Source organism: Amyelois transitella, chromosome 24 (genome assembly GCF_032362555.1).
Source record: "Amyelois transitella isolate CPQ chromosome 24, ilAmyTran1.1, whole genome shotgun sequence".
NCBI classification, from domain to species: Eukaryota; Metazoa; Arthropoda; class Insecta; order Lepidoptera; family Pyralidae; genus Amyelois; species Amyelois transitella.
Genome location: NC_083527.1, coordinates 3099822 through 3122081, shown reverse-complemented (window position 1 = coordinate 3122081; position 22260 = coordinate 3099822). Strand labels below are relative to the sequence as shown.

General features: G+C 34.4%; 5 protein-coding genes across 5 annotated transcripts; 1 reads left to right on the top strand and 4 right to left on the bottom strand.

Moving 5' to 3' along the window:
- Positions 1-79: 79 nt before the first annotated feature.
- Positions 80-2375, bottom strand: LOC106135889 (DNA polymerase interacting tetratricopeptide repeat-containing, protein of 47 kDa). The gene is made up of 3 exons (XM_013336290.2): positions 2032-2375; positions 1415-1605; positions 80-988 (listed from the first exon to the last, which is right to left on the bottom strand). The coding sequence occupies exons 1-3, from the start codon at positions 2176-2178 to the stop codon at positions 175-177; spliced, it is 1152 nt and encodes a 383-aa protein (XP_013191744.2). The 5' UTR covers positions 2179-2375; the 3' UTR covers positions 80-174.
- A 345-nt stretch (positions 2376-2720) lies between these two features.
- Positions 2721-3879, bottom strand: LOC106135901 (NADH dehydrogenase [ubiquinone] 1 beta subcomplex subunit 9). Its single transcript, XM_013336302.2, has 3 exons — positions 3763-3879; positions 3314-3459; positions 2721-2899 (listed from the first exon to the last, which is right to left on the bottom strand). The coding sequence occupies exons 1-3, from the start codon at positions 3855-3857 to the stop codon at positions 2721-2723; spliced, it is 420 nt and encodes a 139-aa protein (XP_013191756.1). The 5' UTR covers positions 3858-3879.
- Positions 3880-4457: 578 nt separating this feature from the next.
- On the top strand, positions 4458-13255 carry LOC106135959 (N6-adenosine-methyltransferase subunit METTL3). Its single transcript, XM_013336383.2, has 13 exons — positions 4458-4865; positions 5226-5415; positions 5860-5984; positions 6435-6523; positions 6952-7078; positions 7379-7565; positions 8148-8236; positions 9093-9191; positions 9806-9950; positions 10434-10581; positions 11561-11672; positions 12194-12260; positions 12744-13255. The coding sequence occupies exons 1-13, from the start codon at positions 4679-4681 to the stop codon at positions 12868-12870; spliced, it is 1692 nt and encodes a 563-aa protein (XP_013191837.2). The 5' UTR covers positions 4458-4678; the 3' UTR covers positions 12871-13255.
- Positions 13256-13275: 20 nt separating this feature from the next.
- On the bottom strand, positions 13276-21572 carry LOC106135816 (dual specificity protein phosphatase CDC14A). The gene is made up of 16 exons (XM_060951243.1): positions 21196-21572; positions 20720-20895; positions 20491-20629; positions 20171-20300; positions 19662-19787; positions 19424-19476; positions 19094-19284; positions 18280-18361; positions 18098-18200; positions 17930-18025; positions 17680-17842; positions 17187-17363; positions 14936-15075; positions 14118-14185; positions 13763-13837; positions 13276-13408 (listed from the first exon to the last, which is right to left on the bottom strand). The coding sequence occupies exons 1-16, from the start codon at positions 21570-21572 to the stop codon at positions 13321-13323; spliced, it is 2184 nt and encodes a 727-aa protein (XP_060807226.1). The 3' UTR covers positions 13276-13320.
- LOC106135871 (protein NDUFAF4 homolog) lies at positions 15573-17021 on the bottom strand. The gene has a single exon (XM_013336269.2). It carries the CDS (start codon positions 16858-16860, stop codon positions 16201-16203), a length of 660 nt encoding a protein of 219 aa, XP_013191723.2. The 5' UTR covers positions 16861-17021; the 3' UTR covers positions 15573-16200.
- Positions 21573-22260: the final 688 nt, after the last annotated feature.

Genomic DNA, 22260 nt, shown 5'->3' with positions numbered 1-22260 from the left:
CTGCATTTTGTACATTTGTCTTGATGTGTATGTTATAAGGAACCTTCCAAACTAGTGGAGGAAACAAAATCAAAAAACATAAGTTGTCTACAATATATTACACATATATTACATTGAATCTAAAATTCATTTACTTAACAAAATAAATACCTGTAAAACAAACCACTTGATCAATCACAAATAAGTTTCTAAAAACCTACTCTCAATCCTACTGCCACGCGGTAGGACAAAGAATGCAGGTGTCCCCGCCTTGAGCTCAAAATATTTCGATTTCAACACATCGCCCAACTTATCACCAGGATTTACTATATGTGGCATTTTATCATAGCCCTCATAATACACATTCACTCTATCAACACTGTATTTATTCTTTTCATCCCATGGAGCTGGGAATAGCTGCTCTAACTGATTTAGTAATGGAACATTTTCTGGACATGCTTTGACAAAATCTGTCATTTGGTATTCTGGATACAAAAATAACACTGGCCACTTTAAAATGCCATCTTCAATGTGGACTATTGAGTCATGGGCACCGGGCAAACTTGGTTCCAATTTTGAAAGGTCAATATCATCTTCATCTTCACAATTTACAATTCTTATCCCCCTCTCAATAATGGCTTTTAAAACTTGCTGTCTTTGCTCATTTATTTTAGCATCTTGCTTCTCCTTCTTCCGTTGATCTCTTTGTTGGATCAATTTCTTCTTCTTAGCAGTATTAATAAGATCAGTAATCTCTTTGTCATCTTTGTTTTCTTCAAGTATTCTTTGACAATGTTCTAAACAAGAGTCATAGTTTGCTATTTCAAAAGCAGCTTTAGCAGCTCGTACTCTTGCTTTGGTATAGGTTGGATTGAATGATAGTGCTTTCTCACTGTCAAATAGTGCAGATCTGTAATTTTTTAAGTGCCAATGAGCTGCTGCCCTGTTGTTATACAAAGAAGCATTGATTTCAGCATCATTGCATCTCACTTTGATGCCTTCTGTATATCTGAAATTAAACAGTTTTCTTGATACAACTGATTGGTTTTATGCAAACACTGAAGGTTAAGAAATTGATTTCTCAGGTATATATCCTAAACATATAAATTATGAAAGTACTTACTTCTTTTTATATTGTTTTTATTTTTTATAAATTTTTTACTCATATACCTACATATTCTTCAATTATTTTAGTGTAAACAGATTCATTCTTCAAAAACATATCATAAAATGAAGGTTACACAATTAAAAAACTTTACTAAGTAGGTCATAAACAAATTACAAAACCTTTATATAATAAGGAAAAATAATTCAATATTTTATTGTCAGGTTTTTAACTTTATTAAGGCTAGACAAAGATTATAGCAATTAAATACAGGATCACATTGTGGGTTGTTTACTTAAACGAAAATATAAAAAAATGTTACCAACTTACCCTAAAATAGCCAATCTGTAATTCTTGTGCTTAAAGTTGAAGTTCCCATCATCTTTGTAGTTTGTAGCGAGTTCCAATGGCGTGTTTTCCTCTGGGTCATACTTCAGATTGGCCAGGCCCTCAGCCAGAGGAGAGAGCTCACCAGTGGTTGGGGTGTCCTTCATGAAAAATGGATGTTTGTTCATCTCCTCCTGAAATAAATAAAAAAAAATTTAAGTAAAATTGTTATAAAAAAGTAGCTTTTAATTCTGTCAGATGTAAAACACTCACAAATTATTTCCTACTGTTTTGACCAATTATAAAATTAGCTTCTACACTACTGGTCTACATCGGCCTAAAAATAATACTCTGTAAGGAATAAAGATATGGTAATTGTGTTTGTGAAATTAACCCTACAATGTACTAAAGGAGCAATAATTAGCTGGATTATTAACAATTTCTTGACTTTGGCATCAAATTTGTTGATTATCATCATAACCGCAAATAATAATTTACGAAAAAGAGAGGTTGATACATTGACTTGATTATTGATGGAATACATTTCGATTTGATGAACAATATTGCAATGCATCTCATGCTAAATTATGAATCGAACAATAATCATGAATGAGCCATACCTCCCAACGATCTTCTGGCCATCCTTCCGTGTACCGCTTCCTCTCCAAGCTGTTAATAAATTCATCCAATTCTTGGTCCAGCTTCTGACACAACGCAAGTCTTTCTTCGTCAGACATCGCCTTCTTGTTCTCCTCTTCGTTGGACATTTTGATCACACCTTTTTTGTCACTATGCTTATTTGATTCTCTGGATATTAAAGTGATAATATAATCTACTAGTGATAATATAACTACCTTAGGATGACAGTAATAATTACTGTAATTGAACTATATTTCTAAATATTTTTTATATGAAATCAAAATTTTGCGTTTGCGATATACGCGCACGATAATCGACCTACATATCAACATAACCTATTATAGGTAAGTAGGTTGTCATTTGTCATCTTGACGTAGACCTTCAAAGAAAATATACTTGAATTTGCCAATTTTGCTCGTTTTCTGGCAAAGTAACAAAGGCCTGCAGACGAGCTTGGTCTGCTTCAAACGTAGCGGTAAACACGCACATGTCTTCAAGTAATGTTTTTAAATCTGTAGGTTAATAATTAGTTTCTATTATTGCTCTAAAATGCTTTGGTTTCACCCCAGGTCAGTTAGAAATAATAGTTTAACGTTTTAATTGTAACCAGTAATTTTATTGTTTTACGCTGTCGGTCACAAAAATAAATTCAATAAACAAATGAAGCTAATCAATACACAATTCCACTGCGCCACTTTTCAATGTATTCACATTTTCTTTTCTCGCGTCTCGCGAAATACTCAGGATATTGAGCTTTTTCAAGAGGGTGCCAGTAATCTAGGACCCAATCTGGTGGCTCTGAAACACGGCCGTGTGCTACACCTGCAGCTATTCCAAGAGATTTTGGAACTGAAAACAATAGAACATATTTTAATGGTCATAATGATGCCATGAGTAGGTACTTCTCGTACCAAATGTAAGTATCAATCAAAATCAATCTGAAATAATAATATTATACGAAATATCTATATTTATCCCTTGACTTAAAAGCCACGTTCAGCATAATCATGTAATTGAGATTCAAATAGTAACAGGTTGCCAGTCCATCGACTAAAAGAAGATATCATCTTGTTCCTCCTGCCCCCGTAGCATGACACGTGCAACGCAAATTTTAACGAAAAACTATCGTTACTGTGTCGTTTTTTGAAACGGGTCTTATAAAAACAGTGTCGCGCGTGCCATTAGCCTGCTGGCAGGTATAGAGCATTAATGCAACCCAAGCCAGATATTCAGACTAAATACTTATTATGCTGTGTTACATACATTTAGCTACTGGTATAGGATGTTTTTGCAAGAACAACTCGTGCTCGCCGCTCCAAAGTAAACGGCGTTGTTCCACAGGATCACACACACATCTGTTATCATCAAATTGTTTCCTGAGAAGTACTTGATGATAGCGCACCACTTTTCTATAACACGCAAAATAAAATTTTCTAAACGCCTCTTCCCCGGAGGAGTAGGTTACGGGTCCTCTAAAAATACCATTCGCTTTTAATTCCATAATTAAAACACCTTTACCCACAGTGTTAATAAAGAGAAAAGAAAATGTATGTTGTTTTTAACGAATAAACTCATAAAACTACTGTAGATGGTTTTCATGAAATCTAACACTATATAGAATAGACCTTCAGAGCCTTTTTTCCAGAATTTCCCACTGGAGTGAAGCCCCGAATAAAAGCTAGTAGGTATTACATAAAAGCAGATAAGGTTACCTTTCTACATAGTAGGCTTCTAGAGTGCGCAAAGCCTTTTTGTATAATGAACAAACTTTTTGCGCATGAGTCCTCAGTTCTGGAGCAAAAACCATGATACCTATTCAGTGAAATTTAAGTAAGTTATATTTTGTCACCGTTTTGTTCAGAACTGGTCAAAAAAGTTTGTCTAGAAATGTGTACTCAAAAAACAGACGTATTTAATGTTTGATCTTAGAAATAAGTAATACTTGGCCACTTGCCAAATAAAACAATTATGACAATGTATGACTTTATTAATTTCTTTGAAAAACTAAATTATATTTTAAGTGGCCAGCAACTCGAAATTTTATTAATTAATATTAACTAGTATGTAGGTACATACTAACTAGTAGTACCTTACAGAGTATTAAATTAATTTGGAAAAATCAGTTTTGCCCCAATTTTACTCCATATAATAATAAACATGGCTTTTCAGGTTTTTTGAAAAAAGTTGTTATCTTTGTTGTTGTAACTTTATTGCGTAAAACAAAATATAAGAGAATACCTACAAAATGAAAATATTGTAACTCACGAAGATCTTTCCAGTCAATCAGTTAGTGAGTTAATGTACTTGAGCTTATGCTTAGTCTTTGGTATGTACACAAGACACTTAAATTAGTTTTAAAAAGAATTATGTCAAAGTCAAGTTGCTGTCAAATTTAACTAATTTAAAAGACACTGACAAAAATTGACAAAATGCTCCGTGCTTGTTGCTTGTTTCTATTTAAATTCAAAATACAAAACAAAGATTTCAGATAAAAATAAGGCCATTTATTTATGAAAGTCTTATTTCATTATAATGTTGTTTAATTTGTAAAATATGTTTACAGTTATCTAAACTATCAGCTTTTGAAAAAGCCGGTTTCAATCAAGTATTTATTTTCATTCAAAAACTATGTCTGACGCGTGGGAAGAGATTCAAGCAGTTAAGAGTAAGCGGAACAGTTTGCGGGAGAAGCTTGAAAAGCGAAAGAAAGAACGACAGAACATTTTGGGCGCGAACTTGGTACCTGAGCGTGGAGAAGGCTCTCCAGGATCGAAAGACCGGGCTGTGTTGAGTCCAGTCTCCCAGAAAAATGAAGGTAAGGTTGTGAGCAATGAATTTCATTGAAATTGGAATTCTTGAAACATAATATGTTTAGTGACCATTTGTTAAGGGTAGTGTATTGTGTCATTCAATGTCATCAGTTCAGCGGTTCATGCGTTAATGAATAAAAAACACACAGAGATAATAAGGATGACCTAAAAATTTTCACATTCATAATATTAATACATAATTTATAAAAAAATAAACTGAAATCATTGAATCTCAATTCAATCATGTACCTAACAGCTAAAAATGGCCTTTTAGTCTTTGCAAGACTAAATGGTTTCTAACCCGCGTGGGATATAGATGAGACTATCTATGTATATAATGTGAAATAAAAGAAATATCCTTTTAGCCTCGCAAGTGCCAGAGAAGCCGAAGGTGGTCCCAATAGCATCCCTTGAAGTGCGTCTACTGCAAGTGCTGTCAGACATGCAGTTACAGCTGCCTGCGACGGCCAATGCTTTACTGCCGGGCTTGGGTGATGTCGATGCTGGAATTGTGGCTAATCTCCTAGAGAAGTTTGCTACACAGAAGCTTATTACGTTAGTATTGAGGAAACCTGCACATTCAGGCAACTGGATATGTACTTACCCATGATAGGTCCAATACGGGTAAGGTTCTCCTGCAATGGTTGCGAAGGTCAGATGGGAATCACTTCCTGTAACTGACTCACCAAATTCAGGATCCTTGGTCAAGAGCTTACTCCGGGCTCCTCTCCAGAGTGGTGAGGATGCAACCAGTACTAAAGTCAGGAGGTAGGAGCGGGTGCCTCCCTCCAAGCAAAATCTGCTTATTCCATGAGACCAATACTATAAATAATAGTAAATTTTGAAAGTGAAATTTTTCTAAAGCTTCTATTTTTTTGTCTTTGCTTTTCGGTCTTCATTAAAACATAAGTATCTTCTCTGCCACCAGAGTCCCACACCTGCTTGATAGCAACTTTTAATGTATTTATAATATCATAACGGAAAACCCTAAAATTCTAGGATCAGTGAGCGTACAGAGAGTACAACGGATGGTGATATTGAGGTGGTGAGTGCCGAGTCAGTTCGGTTGGCAGCGGTGCTGGCTGCTCTTATGGAGGAACAGTCTTCTACGGGCAAAAGAAAAGGTATTACGATATAAACTATTAAAGTTTTGCACAAAATACAGGGATTTCTTTTTATTCATAGAAATTCAGGAAAGTCAAAATTTTCAGGTGTTACATATTATGAGGTATATTATATGTAACAACTGAAAATTTTGACTTTCTTGAAAATGAAAATCTACTTGTTTTGGGAATTCCCATGGGAGTGAATCATCGTGCAAAATCTAGTATATTATACTATAATTATTGTTTTATTTATTTTAATTGTAAAACTTTTACCATTCTAAATATGTTTCCCAAATTTTACTAATACTGAAGAAAATATTTTCAACTAAAAATTTGAGCAAGTGAGGTTTACCTTTCATAGTTTTTACATTAAGCAATTAAATTAATATTATGTATTTAATTGTATAACATGTTACAATGTAACTTATCTTGGTAGACCAAATAAATAAATATGATGTTTTATTTAAGGTGAAACTGTCACAGAAGAAAATACAAAAGCGAAAGTGACCAAAACGGCGACGGTTGAAAAGAAAGCGCAAAAAGGCACAGACATTATGGTAGTTTTTTTATTTTTATTATGGATTATGGATATTTACATAATAATACATTAAATTTGACTGGAAAATTTTTGCAGCCAGAGTACAAACTCTTCTTCCGGAGTTCTGTCATAAAATTCATCAATATATATAAAAAAAAAATATCAAAAAAATTGCATATTAACATGAGAACAAAATTTGCCGATGAAGAAACAGTTTGAAGAAATATCTGCCTGTAGCAGAGTTAAATATTTAACGATTGTGTACTGTATTGCAACTTATTTAGATCTATTTTTGAATGGATTTTTGTAATATGATGTATAAAGTCAGAATCAGTCGGTATTTTGATTGAATTTGCTCTCATCTGGGCACCTAGTATATAATTGATCAAATCAAATTTAAAATGATCATGTCAGGCAATTTTTAATTTAATTTATTTTTCATAACAGTCCTTATTAGCAATGCCTTCAAGCAGGGAGAAGGCCGTCAAGAGGGTAGGAGAGGAAATCATGGATCTACTCAGCAAACCCACAGCCAAGGAAAGGTCACTCGCTGATAAATTCAAAAGTCAAGGAGGTAATTATATAAACAAACTTTTTATTCATATTTTTTTTTCTCAGAAAATGTATTAGCCTAGTGTGGCCGATAATAAGCCCATAATTACATTTGTCTTTCTGCCTGTTCAAATCACCCTTTAAAGAATTCCAAACCCTCATCAAATGCCTAGGGGGTGAGTTAATTTTGGCCTCTTTACGTGTGGGGAAGGCAAAAAGACTTTTCCAATTGCTCAGATCATTGAAAATTTTTTTTTCGCTTTATTTACATTCATCTCTCCATTAAAGCTCTTTATAATAAAGGGTTAAATTCCCGTCTCAGGTGCTCAAGTAATGGAGTTCTGTCCACACGGCACCCGAGCTGAATGCGCACGGGCAACCGGCGACAAAGAAGATTCTCGGAGCGGCTGCAAGAAGTTACATTTCAAGAAGATTATTCAAAGTCATACGGACGAATCGCTCGGAGACTGCTCGTTTCTCAACACCTGCTTCCATATGGATAGTTGCAAGTTTGTATCTATTTATATGTATAAAAAAATTAATCAAAATTATGGATTCTTAGACCCCATATTGAGAAATACTGAACAAAAAAAAATATACAATATTTATTTATGTATCTATATTCATCTCGACAAAGCGATATGAATACTAAACACAAACAAAAATACTAGGTACATAAATAATTAAAAAGCGATGGGTCGTTTTTAGACGCCATCTATGAGACACTAACCAAAACTTATTTGGACAGAATTGGACTCAAATTTACTGAGACTTCCAGAACATCTAATGACTTATTTGTTTCCAGTATATTGGTTTTAAAAAAGTCATTAACTAACAAGTTCTGCTAAATATTAGAACATTTTTAAAAACTGAAATTTCCAAAATGGAGAAATAATATAATCAAGAAACCAGACTGTTTTACTCTTTTATGTAGTTAAATTTATTAAATAATTTTTATTCTTATACATTATTGTTTTGGCTTCTATTGACCCTAAAAAGTGCCCTTATAAATTTTTTTCTTAAATATCTTCAATGTACAGACAAAGTTCAGTTACAGTTTTATTATATGTATGGATTGTGATTCTTTTCAGATATGTGCATTACGAAGTGGACAACACAGATCCTAACGCTACTGTGAATAAAAATCTCACAGAAAATACAGCCAAAGGTCCAAATAATGGTATGTATTATGTTATGATGTTTAACTAATTTTCTTTTCTCTATATAGTTTAAACCAAAGTCGTTTAACGCGTCTGTTCCTATGTATGTATGCTTAGATCTTTATAACTACACAACAGATTTTTATGCGGTTTATTTTTTATACAAAGTAAGGTTTATATGTATAAATGCAACCCGTGCGAAGCCGGGGCAGGTCGCTAGTTTAATATTAAAAGTCAAAGAGATGTTTGAGTAGGTGCAAACGTATAAAATTATTTTATTTTTTTTATTGAAATTTGTTTAGATCATTTGAATCGACCATCGACGTAGGTTCTGTTAACTCATAAATTGGTTGAAAAAGTGTCCAAAACAAACAAATTCGTCCGTCCGTTGGAAAATGGATCTTATGTTCATGTAAATAAATGTGATCTTAATACACCACGAATATTTTAAATTTAAACTTTACTCATTCACCGTGACCTTCTTTTATTGCATTACATTAAGATCCATTTTTGAATGGTGTATATATGTGTGGTGTGTATCATAGTTCATCGAAGGTTGGGATCGTTGATCTACTTCACTCCAACACGTTTTTTTGATACCCACATTAAAGGAATCTTGACAAAATATGTAATCCGCCATTTTGTGGCGGCGGCCATCTTAAACCGATTTCTTTCAAACATAGCGTAGAACATTTTCGGCTAATACGTCTTTAAAAAAAAAACATCAAAATCGATTCTTTCTTTCGATAGCTACGTTGCCCAAGTTAAACTTATATAGTGATATATAATTATCATTTTTAACCTCCGGACGAAGATAATAACGGAGTGCCGTTATTATATTCGTCCGGGGGTTAAAAATGAAATATTTAATTTCAGGCGCAACCACAGTTTCGAAGCCTGCGGACGGCGTGCTGACACTGACCCCGCCGCAATGGATACAGTGCGATTTGCGATATTTGGACATGACATTTTTAGGTATGTTTATATTTGCATGAAAAACCCTGCACATTCAAGCAACTGGATGTTCAACCACGATCCAATACATACCTGATTTCGTGTAAAAACCTGAATTACCGAATCCAGAATCATGGTCAATGGTGCATCCGGTTCTCCTCTTCAGAGAGGTGGGGATGTAACCTGGTCTAACGCCAGGAGGAAGATGATGATATTTGCATGAAAAATCATATTCATATCCCGCTATACATTAAGTAATGTTTTGAGTTTTACCAAAAGTCGTAGAAAAAGGGTTGTTGCTTTTGATGTCAGCTATCTACACCTGTGAGGTATCAAGTCATACATACATGTGGTCACGTCTATATCCCTTGCCGGGTAGACAGAGCATACAGTCTTGAAAAGACTGAATGGCCACGTTCAGCTATTTGGCTTAATGATAGAATTGAGATTCAAATAGTGACAGGTTGCTAGCCCATCGCCTAAAAAAGAATCCCAAGCTTATCCCTTAGTCACATTTTACGACATCCATGGGAAAGAGATGGAGTGGTCCCATTATTTTTTGTATTGGTGCCGGGAACCACACGGCATGGTACGGTGTCAAGTCAATTTAGAAAACACTAGTTTTTGTTTCACAGGCAAGTTCGCAGTAATAATGGCGGACCCGCCCTGGGATATTCACATGGAGCTGCCGTACGGAACGATGTCGGACGACGAGATGCGGTGTCTTGGAGTGCCGCAGCTTCAAGATAGCGGTCTCATCTTCCTCTGGGTGACGGGCAGGTAACGAGGTCACGGTAACCGTACTTGTACCTGATTTTGAGGTCACGTGACTATACTTATGTCTCCTTAAACACGTTCTTGAATGGACCTATGATGCTCGGCTTTTTCTTGGTTGAATAGTTTGCTTAAGACTACAAAGATATCTCTCAGTTTGAGAGAACAGTTGATTGCATAGAACGATTCAGAAATAGGCAAATGAAGAAACCAATTTGGATTATGGTTGAACAAATATTTGCCAAACAAGAAAAATATGTCTCAAGAGGTAACAGGGAAAATTAAGGGGCGTTAATAATTAAAACAGGCTCACATTTTGAGCGGTATTGAATCACATTCCCGTGATTTTATGTATGTATGTTGAGCTGAGCGCGTTAATTTCTTCGCGATGATTGACAGTTGTTGTGTGATTTGATGTTGTGACGAGTGGCGTAGAGATGTCGCCACATATGTATTTAATAAGTACCCATGTTTTTTTTCTTCCAACAGAGCAATGGAACTAGGTCGGGAATGCCTCAAGTTGTGGGGCTACGAGCGAGTGGACGAGTTGATCTGGGTCAAAACCAACCAACTGCAAAGGATCATCAGGACGGGTCGCACCGGCCATTGGCTCAACCACGGCAAAGAGCATTGCTTGGTTAGTACTAAATGATACCAAGAGGTGGCGCTCATCTGTTGTTTTACTTTGCGCAACGCGGTTGAGAGATTCGCTCATTCTAAGCACGTCAACTAACCACATCTAGTTATTCAATTAGTTAATTTATACAACTATCCGATCGATAGTGCCGATGGGCAACGCAAATTATTAGTAACGACTTAAAGTAACAAACATTATCTTTAGTTTTTATTATTACCTTAGCTATAATTTCTTTTATTGTTTTCGTTGAAAAAGGTTGCTAGCAAAGCAAACTTTAAATTACTGATAATTTTAATTTGTTATTTTTACGACATCATAGATTTTTAATTCGATTTTTTTAAAGCGTACCTTTAAATACCTTTTTCTTTGGTACCTGGTTTGCTAAGGGTCAGAGTCGATACAATCTTTGGACTGGTCTGATTTTTCAGTCCATCAAATATAATTGCCCAAGTGTAATTTAAGCGTTAGTTGTAAACGATAGTAGCTTATATTAATTAATCTTGTTTTGTACTTAAATAATAGTATTATGCTTTAAGCTTTTCCTTTAAACGCCAACCTCTAGTCAGGACATCAGCGCATTGGTTCTTGGTATGGTATTCTTACCTTTCCAGAGAAAGGTAAGAATACCATACTGGTCAGAACCAGACCTAAGTCTCAATTATTAATTATATAATAATACTTTCCACCTTTTCGGCAGTCATTTTAGCACCATGTATGTGTGCTTGATGTACGAGTTAAAATATTGTTCTCACTGCTTCATACGACAAATTTTATTAATATCAAATACGATATTTTTAGGGATAGTCTAATAAACTTGGGATTCTTTTTTAAGCGATGGGCTAGCAACCTGTCACTATTTGAATCTCAATTCTATCATTGAGCCAAATAGCTGAACGTGGCCATTCAGTCTATTCGAGACTGTTGGCTCTGTCTACCCCGCAAGGGATATAGACGTGACCATATGTATGTATATTTTTAGGTGGGGATGAAAGGCAACCCGGAGAACTTGAACCGGGGTCTGGACTGTGACGTCATCGTGGCTGAAGTGCGCGCCACCTCGCATAAGCCTGACGAGATATACGGCATAATTGGTAAGTTTTTTTTATGGATCTTTAGACTAAGACCAGTCTATCTCTTGTCTTGACAGGCGACTAAGGGAAAAGGCTTCTTACATACAAACATACATAAAATCACGCCTCATTCCCGGAGGGGTAGGCAGAGACTACCTCTTTCCACTTGCCACGATCTCTGAAAGGGTTCTTTCTGGCGTTAGTTAATATTTTACTGGAGAGAAGCCCGGGGCGCGTCTTTGGTCGTGTCGCTTCGTGTAAATCCCTGACTCACCCAATGCCGAATGGTTAAGTCAGGGTCTTACACGAACCGACTCTTGTTTGACCTCCACAGTATATGCAGGAGAACCTAACGACTTTTGGATGGTAAAAGCTGCACAAGATGCCTATTGCCTTTCTATAGGAAAGAGATGGACTGGTTCTTTTCTAAGGTGAAAGGAACCATACGGCACAAGCTTTAAAAATTTATTAAAATAATAATATAATTATATAAGGGATTTGATCAGTAAGTGATAATGATTATGTAATATTTTCACTTACAGAAAGACTGAGTCCTGGCACGAGGAAAATAGAATTGTTCGGCCGACCGCACAACGTGCAGCCGAATTGGTAAGACCAAGGTTTTATATTATAAAGCTGAAGAGTTTGTTTGTTTGAACGCGCTAATCTTGATTCTTTTTACGTTAAATAGACCATTTATCGAGGAAGGCTTTAGGCTATATAACATCACGCTGCAACTATAAGGAGCAAAGAAATAATGAAATATGTGAAAAAAACGGGAAAAATTATTCATCCTTGAGGGCTTCAATGATGCCCAAAACAACTATTCCACGCGGACGAAGTCGCGGGCACAGCTAGTTCATCAATAAGCGCTTAATGTAACCTCTTTATACACATACTGTACTTCCACTTTATTAGTCGTATCGGCAAAATTCGACGACACAGAATTGTGCAATCTACCGACAAAACATACGGAATGAAAACTCAATTTAATTACAACCTTATAACAAGTACATTAAACTCATAATCTTGAAACAAAATTCTATCTCGGTGAAATGAAGGAGTGAAACATTTGTTATATTTTTATTTCAGGATAACCCTGGGAAATCAGGTGGATGGTGTCCGTCTAGTGGATCCTGAACTAATAGCGGCCTTCCAGAAACGGTACCCGGATGGGAATTGCATGGCGCCGCCGGCCCCGGACCCTGGGCTACCATAGACTATAGAGTGAATTGACAGTAAAATATGACATTTGGGACTAATATTATGAAGTTTCAAAATGAAACAGCCATGTATATACCTACATGGCTATTAAAACTTAAAAAAAACTCTTGTTAAAATGAAATGTGAATGTACCTATCTTATGTGTTCTCCTGTCAATACTATGTTTTGAAGTAAATTCTTCATTAGAAAGTGTAAAGAAACTTGTACTCTAGGTACATTGTTATATCTTGGAGAGTTAACTAATGCTATAAACAAGAAATTCAATTAATGATGCAAAATGTCAGTATGTGTTATTAAAACAATATCAGTGTATAATCAATGATAAGTGCAATCCTAAATGTTATAAATGTGAATATTATGTAAATAAAACTTTTATTTTACTCAAACATTTTTTATTATTCTCCCACACAAAAGCACAAAAAATTTCCCAGATTCCCAACTTGTGTTAATGCGATGGTGAGGCGCTTCGTCTTCCTTTAGGAGAGATGGGGCGAGACAGGCTTCGGGAAGTACTGCTCATCATCTTAGGTGAGCTGACAAAATACGTTATATAATATTTTTTAAACACTATTGCACAAAAAGCAAAAACGGGTAACAATTGTAGAGCGTGTGGAGAAACGTTGCGAAGCTCAGACGGGTGTTGCTTGGTGTAAAAACCTAACAAGTCAATTGAGCATCCGTAGTCAATCACCAAGCTTCCTCCCCAGAGGTGAAGACGTATCCGCGACTAACTCCAAATGGATGATGCCGCGACACATTACTTTTGTCAACACATTTGACACTAGTGGTGTCATTATGTTAACATTCAAAGAGAATTAAGTCAATAAACCCTGAGGAGATTAAATAAATTTACGGCAGTTTTGGTCTGTCAAGAAGTGATGCTTTACCTGTGCTCGGTCGCCCTCGTCACAGTACTGCTTTTTGAGTTAACCTTTTTAACATTTTTCTCCTTTGCTGTTGCGCTACAAACAAGTAAAAAAAGGTTACTAAGTATTCACCTATTTCGAATAAAATCATAATACCGGGTAATAAATCTTTGTGAAAAGGCTTTTTTGGTGGGATCTTTGTTTTTTAATGTTTTTTGTTTTGTTACTTTTGTAAATTAAAGTTAAAAAACAAAATCTAACAACTGATTTTTAGATTTTATGCAGTTGTTAGATAAAAATCTTACAACTGCAAAAATGCTACAAATTTATATCAATGCAATTATGTATATCCTATCTGGCTCTGTCTACCCCGTACCTGATTTTATCCTGTATGAGTGGAATCCGATTTTCACCGTGGAACGACTCCCTTAGTCTCCTTTGGAACTAAACGGAAGGCATAGCAATTTATTATTAGTTATCTCTATTAAAAATACAGTGTTCTAGCTCTTCTTCTTCTCGGATAGATCGCACAAGTCGGTCAATGGAATGAAATATTACAGTCCACAAAGTGGTCCACAAATTATGAATGTGACGACAGCAACAGATATCTGTAAAGGTCGTTTTAAATGGAAACCCATAGTTTCCGACTACCCCTGTAGAGACAGATGTGATGTGACGTATGCGTATAGTCCATTTCTATAGGCACCTACCTACTGAAATAAAGGTAATCTTGATAGGTATATCTTGTTAAAAAATACCTACATTTGTAAAATACACTATGATTAATATATCAAAATTTATTCAAAACAATATTCGTTATAATTTTTTTTAAACCTATAAATTAAATTATAAATGTATTATGCAATAAAAAGACGTACCTACCCATTAAAATTATTTACCATTATTTCAGTTCGTACCTAAAGAAATCCTAATATTATAAATGCGAAGGTATTGTAAGTATATGTATGGATGTTTGTTACTTTTTCACACATATACTACTGAAACTATTACGAAGAAATTTAATATATAGGTAGCTGAAGACCCAAAATAACACAGGCTACTTTTTATGCCGAAGTCCGCGCGGGATTGATTCCAAGCGGACGTAGTCGCGGGCGGCCTCTGGTAGACTATAAATATGCATGCAGTACTAAGTAGATACTGGAGTTTCAGATAAGAAATCGCTGTTTTATTCACCTTGATACTGTTGAGCATGTCGCCCTGTGTAGCCAGCGGACGTTCATCGGAGCGCACGCTGGGAGCCCGTTTCGGAGACGGAGCGTCCCGCCGGGCGCCTAGAGACGCGGCGCCGACGGACCCGTCCCGCCATGTCGTCACTGGTGGGAAAATTCAAACAAATAAACACATATAATCACGTCTATATCCCTTGCGGGGTAGACAGGGTTTTAGTCAGTCCAAAAGACTGAAAGGCCACATTCACCTATTTGGCTTGATGATAGGTAAGCTCTGTCTACCGCAATGGATATAGCCGTCATTATATGTATATTTGTTTATTTCCAATTAGATTTATTAACTATTATTCTTTAAAAACACCTGAATTGGACTGAGTTTTGACATTGAGACAAGTCTTCCTTGTGATATAAGGACGTGTTTTAAATTAATGTCATGAAAACAATGCGCAGTTTTTGTTTAGATGTTGTACCTTGTATGATAATGTGTGGAATAAGTGGGAATAAATAAAAAACTCAATTCTATCACAAAGCCAAACAGCTGAGCGTGGCCTATCAGTCTTTTCGAGACTGGTGGCTCTGTCTACCCCGCTAGGGATATAGACGTGATCATATGTATGTATGTATGTAAATAAAAAACAGAGTTCAACAAAAACAATACATATTTTATTGCTACAACTAAATACCGACTGTGACCATTCTTTGTTCGATGAAAATAATGTTAATTAAACATTACCTTATACATATATATGTGTGTACATCACTATTGATTTTAAAGTCTTCTGGTTGTCAAATAAAAATAAAATCTCTGTAGAATTTAGCTGTGGCTTTTGTACATTTTAATTAACTGCAGTTTTAAATAGCGTATACAAAACAAGATATATTTTCACCATTAATATTAGAAGACTCTGAAACTACTAGTTACAGAAAGTTAAATTTCACATACTTTCTAAAAGTATGAAGTCACATGCATGAGGTGATGCCGTTAATGAACGTATTTTATAAAAGCCTAATTTATAACAGTATCTATATCTATAAATTACTGATAATGTATAATTAAAATAATGTTCATAATACAATTATATTTCTAACCAAATTAAATATTGACCCACACATGACAAATTCCACCAAAATTTTTAAAACCATAAAATGATTTTTGACAAATATAGGTAAGTTATTTTGAATTTATTTGAATTGACTACCTAAAAACTTTCACTAACATTTGTTCACAAACTATGTATAAATTTTTACAATTTCAATTACACTACAATTTCAAGTGGCGGACTTTGCAGCTTTTTCTTTATCTAATTCATTTGCACTGCTTTCTTTACTCTCTATTGCATTTAATTTGTTACTTTCTTGCAGTTGTCTATGTGTAGTGCTTGGTCCAGCAAAAACAGCAGGGGTTTTCTTTGTCTGCGGTATGTAAACCTCATAAGATTTAAAATATTTTAATATGCTTTCAACATCTTCTTCCTTTAATTTATATTCTAGAGAAATTTTAGCCACTGTCACTTCTTCCGGATTACTTTGATGAGCAGATATAAAATTTAGGGTATCTTTTAAGGTAACATGTCCATATTTTACTCTTTCTGGCTCTTTAAAACCATACTCATAAACTTGAGGCATTCTCCGGTCTTGCGGCAGGGGCCTGTCCGGGTTTTGAGTTTGTTTTTCCCGCGTAATATCATCCTCGGGCTGCCCGTGAGAGGTTACATAAACATCACGCAGCCTAATATCTAAATCTGGATCCTTCTTGTCGAGTTTGGTGTCCAAATCAGGGTCCGACTCTATAGCTCTTTTTAAGTCTTCAAGGCTATCAGGGTACAGTGGCGCAGGCACTGGTTTTTCTTTGGAAATGACCCGATGGGCACGGTTCTCTATGTTGAATGATTTAATTGGTCTTAACGCTTTTGACACTAAAGCACCCATCTCAAGTGGCGTTAGTACAAGACGTTGTATATAAAACTACAGTTTTAAAATACTACCATCGTCACCTGTCCCTAATTATTTAAAAGTTAGAAGAAACGCAAAATTCGCTGAATAATAGGTTATCTTTCACTTGACAAATGAAGACAATAATGATTTCATGCATGACAGCAATGAAAGTGACATTTTCGAATTTTAAGTTTTTTTTTTCAAATGGTTTCGAATTCAGGTATGTACTAAGTACTCGTAGTCACACTGAATATACAGTCAATGAGAAAAGGGCTATAAATTATTTTCAACGAGTAAGTGATTTTGCTATTTTTACTTACATTTTAATCTTGAGAGTGCTTCTTGTAATGCAGTCTTTGAAGCATCTCTCACAACGGTCCTTTCGATTGGGGAAATTGGCGTATTTGTAGCACGTGTTTGTTCATTACGAATTGGAGATGGGCTCGGGCTTCGGCCAAGTCGACGTCGATAGTGAGGTTGAGTCGATGATCTATTTACTAGAATCGTAATTTTAAAATACCAAATATTATATATTCAATATTTATTTAAGGTAATATCAAAAAGCAGAATAAAAATAAACTAACTATAAATTTAAATAATTACATCTACATAATATCGTAGCTCATTTGATATTAATAGACAAACATTAAAAATAGATAAGAACGGAAATGCTGGCCGCATAGTCCGCTTTTGCTTGTGGTACAGTTAAAATTTTAATAATAGGTCTTGAAAAATGTTAATGTACCAAACCATTTATTAACCGATTTCTAACTGCCCAATCTACGTCCATCAGAATATATTCAAAATAATAACCAGTGCTGTATGATGAAGGAGTAATACGCGCTGTATTAGGAGGGCAAACTTCTCTCTCATTTGAGTAAGCTGCGTGACGCCCGTACTGCGGTGTGATTGTCATTGATGAATTCAAATTTCTTGATCGTTGTTCGTTGTATGCGCTACTACGCATCAAAAAATTCTGCCAATACAATGTAATTGATATATTACTAGTTTTTCCTAGATATAATGTGCACTTGCTTTCTGCTATAAAAAATATTATACTTGCCTTCGCGTCGTTGATTGTCTTTACAACTGGTCCTTGAGTAGTGCAAAAAGTAGATATAGGACACGGGCTAGAACTTCGAAAGTTTCCTCTAGAATCCTATACATAAAAATATCTGTTTTAAATATATTCAATAGGTATAGGAAAGAATATTTGCAAAAAATACCTCACATTCATTTTAATATTATTCCTTTGAGACCTAGCTCGTGATGGTACTCTTGGTTCTCCTGCGCCACTACTTCGCTTTGACTCGATATTCGTTTCAAATTGATCTCTGTGTTACAAAATAAACATTTTTAAAGAGACTGTTGCATAAATAATAGTTTTTTTTAATACTAAAATTATACTTGTACCCTCTGTGACTAGGTTTTGACGCTACTTTTAGTGTTCTCATGCGCCAGTCGGTAGATTCCCTCTCGGTCGTCTTATGAAAAGCTGAAATCATATTTTTCTCATTCTTCATAATGTTCTCCAAACTCGACATTAATGATAATTTTTGTTTAAATGCATTATTATTATTTTTTTAAGAAATACATACGTACCCTATCCAACAAGATGCAGATACTACTAGGATTTGAATTACTAAGTTTCGCACAAGGCACCGCCAATGCCCATACAAAATCATTATAAAAGTCAAAGCAAGGCATACAAAGAAGGCATTTTTTCCATAACGGTATTTTTAATTCTGAAGATCCATATCTATCATTTTCTAGTAATTCTTCGCTCAATGGTCTTTTAATAATGCATCCCTTGCCAAGTTGAGCCAAAGACATTTTGGGTGTTTCTGTTAAATCACACGACGTTATAAATATTTCGTCATCATCCTCCGGTTTCTCTATACAAGGAATTTTTAAATAATTTAAAGACAATGCAAAAATAACATTCATTATTATTTCATCGATTTAAAATAACACTGGTTTGCATTGCTTTGAATTTGGACATTGGCGATACATTTAAATGGTTCATAATTGTAAAATAAATAATAACACAAACAGTGTTACTTTATATCGATCAATTAGGTTTAAATGTGTATGTTTTACCAATTAAATTCAAACATTAAATAAAACGATAACTTTATATTATATATAACTAAAAATTGTCACATCGAAAATACATAACACTGTTTGAATGTAGATACTTAAATTAAATGTTGAATTCAATATTTACCATCTTTTACTTTTGAAGCATGTGGTCTCTCTAAAATTCTGACATCAGCTCGTGTTTGTCTTTGTATTGGTGGAGGAGGCGATGGGCATTTATGTAAAATCGTTGGACCCTGTTTGATAGCTTTCTCAGCTATGGAATATATCCCGAATTCATGATAAGGTAATTTTTCAGAATCTTGAAATAACCGTTTCCTACAAACTTTATTGATTTTAATCGAAGATACTAAAGTTACCTTTTATTTTACTTACATACATATTAATATTAATATTAAAATTGTTAATTGAATACCTAGGCACTTAACCAAATTTATAAAAGTTCAACTAATATTACCTATAAATATTTCCTTGCTTTAATAGCCATGGTTCCAGACTCTCCAGCCATTCCTAAAAATAGAAAAAATTGTATTCGATCGTATAAATATAGATAAAGAAATAAAAATTATACCATAGTTATCGAATTAAAAGTGATATTTACAATATTTAAAAGCTAACAACATATAACTGCGCTGTAATAGGAATACATACAAAAATATTGAATCAGCATTCCGGTAATACCAACTTTGAATTACCTGCTGGTGCCCAATTACAGATCCTGGTCGGCAAATTCTCATCCATCCTATTGCTTCATGCGAAGACATTCGATAGTGTTTGATGAGGTAACACCCTATTAATGAACCAGTGCGCCCTAAACCTGCCTGAACAACTGCGTCATAAGTGAAGTCCATATTGATGAATATAACATCTTGGACATAAAAAAGCTATAGGTACTAAGTACATAATTTTCAATAAAAACAAATGTGGATCAGACGAAAATAATATTCAGGGATCGTGTCAAGTGGAAATATCTAATCTCTAGATATTTTATATGTAATGTAATGTTAGGTCAAAGCATTCGTTTTTAGATTTTAAATTGTTTAAGTTATAAGTACTTATGGTATACTTATAGAATGCAATACTTTCGATAGATAACTTTTTAAACCTACACATAGAAGAATTAAGCCAAAATTATGCAAGAAAAGTAACTGGAGATCGCCTTGCCTCGTGCTTGTATCATACAAGGTATTATAATTTATATAACCTTGCAATGGACAGCTATAGCACCTTCGGCGTCTTCACTGATTTGCATAAATTTGAAGAGAATATGTCGTGGAGGAACGGAACCATCCGGGAAAAATAAGTCATAGTGTGTGATGCCGACGTTACTGAACCTGTAATTTAAGCAAGTACAACAATATATCATATCATATCAATACATAAGTAAAATATTTGTTTGGCTCTGTTACTTGAAAATATGTTTACCTGTATAGAAAATGACATTCAGAACTGATTATAGTCTACTAATTTAAAAAAAGCGGAGCGTTACTATTATCTTTTATATAAATCACTGCAAATACTTACGTATTTCCATCATACAACCTCTTATTCAGCCTTATGACAATTTTTACATGATTTTCCTTAAAATAATCTAAGTACATCTCTGGCGGGTGATACAATGACACACTGTAGTCTACTGGACCAATGAAAGCCAAAAACTTGCCTATAAATAGATTAATTTCATTTTATTATGTTTATCGAAGTTTTCACGTCTTAAACAATAAGGATAAAATTGACTTATGAATTTATTCACCCGGTACAATCCAATTTAAGTCACCTCCTTGTATTTTATTCAGTCTGTCATATTCTTCATAATTAAAATCTTGAAAATTAAAAAAACCCAAATCGTGAGCCTTTTTAATAGCTTGTAAGCAATCAATCAGATTAATAGTATACATTGAATCACCCTGTGTGGCGTCTTGAAATGGCCTGAGAAAATAAACACAATAAAGATAAAAAAGAAAAATTTGGATCAGAAAATTTTCATTTTTTAGTTTCATTTAGTTTTATTTTTCTTAAAGGCATTGATACAACATGAATTTTTGGAATAATATATTTTGACATTTAATGTTGAAATAAAATAAATTTCCTTTAGCACCATACCACATGATTGTACTAAGTATATGGTAGTGTAAGATACACTAGCGCAATTGAAAAGTAAACTTATTACAAGGTTTGTAAATGTTGATGATTACATAATTGTTCAAAAAAAAAATTTGTCTTAGTTACCTGTAGCTTTGGCCGTGAACCAGAAGAGGCTTGAGGGCATCTCTTGGTGATAAACTCAAATACAAAACACCGTAACATCCCAAAACAAATGCTGCGTTTGCTTTCTTTTTGGGATCTATTGATGTATAATGTACAATAGTTTGTTTATTGAGGTATTGCTTTAATTTATCATTTAATATTAAGCAGTATCTAAATACACAACCGAGATTTAGCGGTCCGAAATCAGAATAATAATTTTCGTATACTAATTCGTCGTCAATAGAAAAATAATGCGTATCCGAAGTGCTTTTGAGTGCTTTTCCTTGTCTCACTGTTGCAAAATAAAGCACATTCTTAATATACTCTGCCATAAACAGAATGTCTGGGTTTCGAGTCATGATTGCATAGAACTTATTTGATAGTACATATTTACTCACTAATAAAAATAACTAATAAAAATAATTATAGCAGTTTGAACACAACGATTTTATTACAAAAACGACTTCTAAAAATCTGATAAATAAAAGTATATGAAAGAACGGCGTAAAAACGACACAGTCATTAATTTCATTTTTGTTTTTATTGCAACATGTCTACGTGTGTAGCTCTATAGCCAGTATTTGAAAAATCATATTTATATTCCCTTGCGCAGGATGGGATAAAACTAAAAAAAAAATGAAGTGATAGTGATGCTTCGATACTGAGTGGCAATGTCGATATCGATTGTAGGCTGCAGAATTTCATTTCAAAAGAACATTTTTTAAAATTAAACATATCGCAATAACGTTTTTGGCCGTTTGCAGCAAATTATACAGAACTCGCGAAGAGTTTAAATTTTACAAAATTATGAGTATTTCAAAAACTGCTTAACCTATTGTGATACTCCACTGATTACACACTTTAAAATTTCATCAAAATCTAACAGCTCGAGAGTTATTGCGTTTCGAACACACATACAAAAAAAATTCATTGGTATACCTCTGTTTATCTATTTCTTGTTTTATGGCTAACTTCTTTTATAGGTACACATTTTTGTGTTTATTATTATACATATTCATGCTGGTCATGGGCTACCTAGAGAAGAGG

What these genes read in the sequence shown, in the direction of transcription:
- LOC106135959 (XM_013336383.2), top strand. Translation starts at nt 4,679, where the DNA reads ATGTCTGACGCGTGGGAAGAGATTCAAGCAGTTAAGAGTAAGCGGAAC. An exon ending in TAAATTCAAAAGTCAAGGAG is followed by an intron (nt 7,079 to 7,378) that starts GTAATTATATAA and finishes TTCCCGTCTCAG; the next exon opens with GTGCTCAAGTAATGGAGTTC. An exon ending in CACAACGTGCAGCCGAATTG is followed by an intron (nt 12,261 to 12,743) that starts GTAAGACCAAGG and finishes TTTTTATTTCAG; the next exon opens with GATAACCCTGGGAAATCAGG.
- LOC106135816 (XM_060951243.1), bottom strand. Translation starts at nt 21,572, where the DNA reads ATGACTCGAAACCCAGACATTCTGTTTATGGCAGAGTATATTAAGAAT. An exon ending in CTATAGCTGTCCATTGCAAG is followed by an intron (nt 19,788 to 20,170) that starts GTTATATAAATT and finishes GCAGTTGTTCAG; the next exon opens with GCAGGTTTAGGGCGCACTGG. An exon ending in AGCACTCTCAAGATTAAAAT is followed by an intron (nt 15,076 to 17,186) that starts GTAAGTAAAAAT and finishes TTTTCCCACCAG; the next exon opens with TGACGACATGGCGGGACGGG.
- LOC106135889 (XM_013336290.2), bottom strand. Translation starts at nt 2,178, where the DNA reads ATGTCCAACGAAGAGGAGAACAAGAAGGCGATGTCTGACGAAGAAAGA. An exon ending in GGCCAGAAGATCGTTGGGAG is followed by an intron (nt 1,606 to 2,031) that starts GTATGGCTCATT and finishes TATTTATTTCAG; the next exon opens with GAGGAGATGAACAAACATCC. An exon ending in TACAGATTGGCTATTTTAGG is followed by an intron (nt 989 to 1,414) that starts GTAAGTTGGTAA and finishes GTTTAATTTCAG; the next exon opens with ATATACAGAAGGCATCAAAG.
- LOC106135901 (XM_013336302.2), bottom strand. Translation starts at nt 3,857, where the DNA reads ATGGTTTTTGCTCCAGAACTGAGGACTCATGCGCAAAAAGTTTGTTCA. An exon ending in GAAGCCTACTATGTAGAAAG is followed by an intron (nt 3,460 to 3,762) that starts GTAACCTTATCT and finishes TGCGTGTTATAG; the next exon opens with AAAAGTGGTGCGCTATCATC. An exon ending in TCCTATACCAGTAGCTAAAT is followed by an intron (nt 2,900 to 3,313) that starts GTATGTAACACA and finishes TATTGTTTTCAG; the next exon opens with TTCCAAAATCTCTTGGAATA.
- LOC106135871 (XM_013336269.2), bottom strand. Translation starts at nt 16,860, where the DNA reads ATGGGTGCTTTAGTGTCAAAAGCGTTAAGACCAATTAAATCATTCAAC.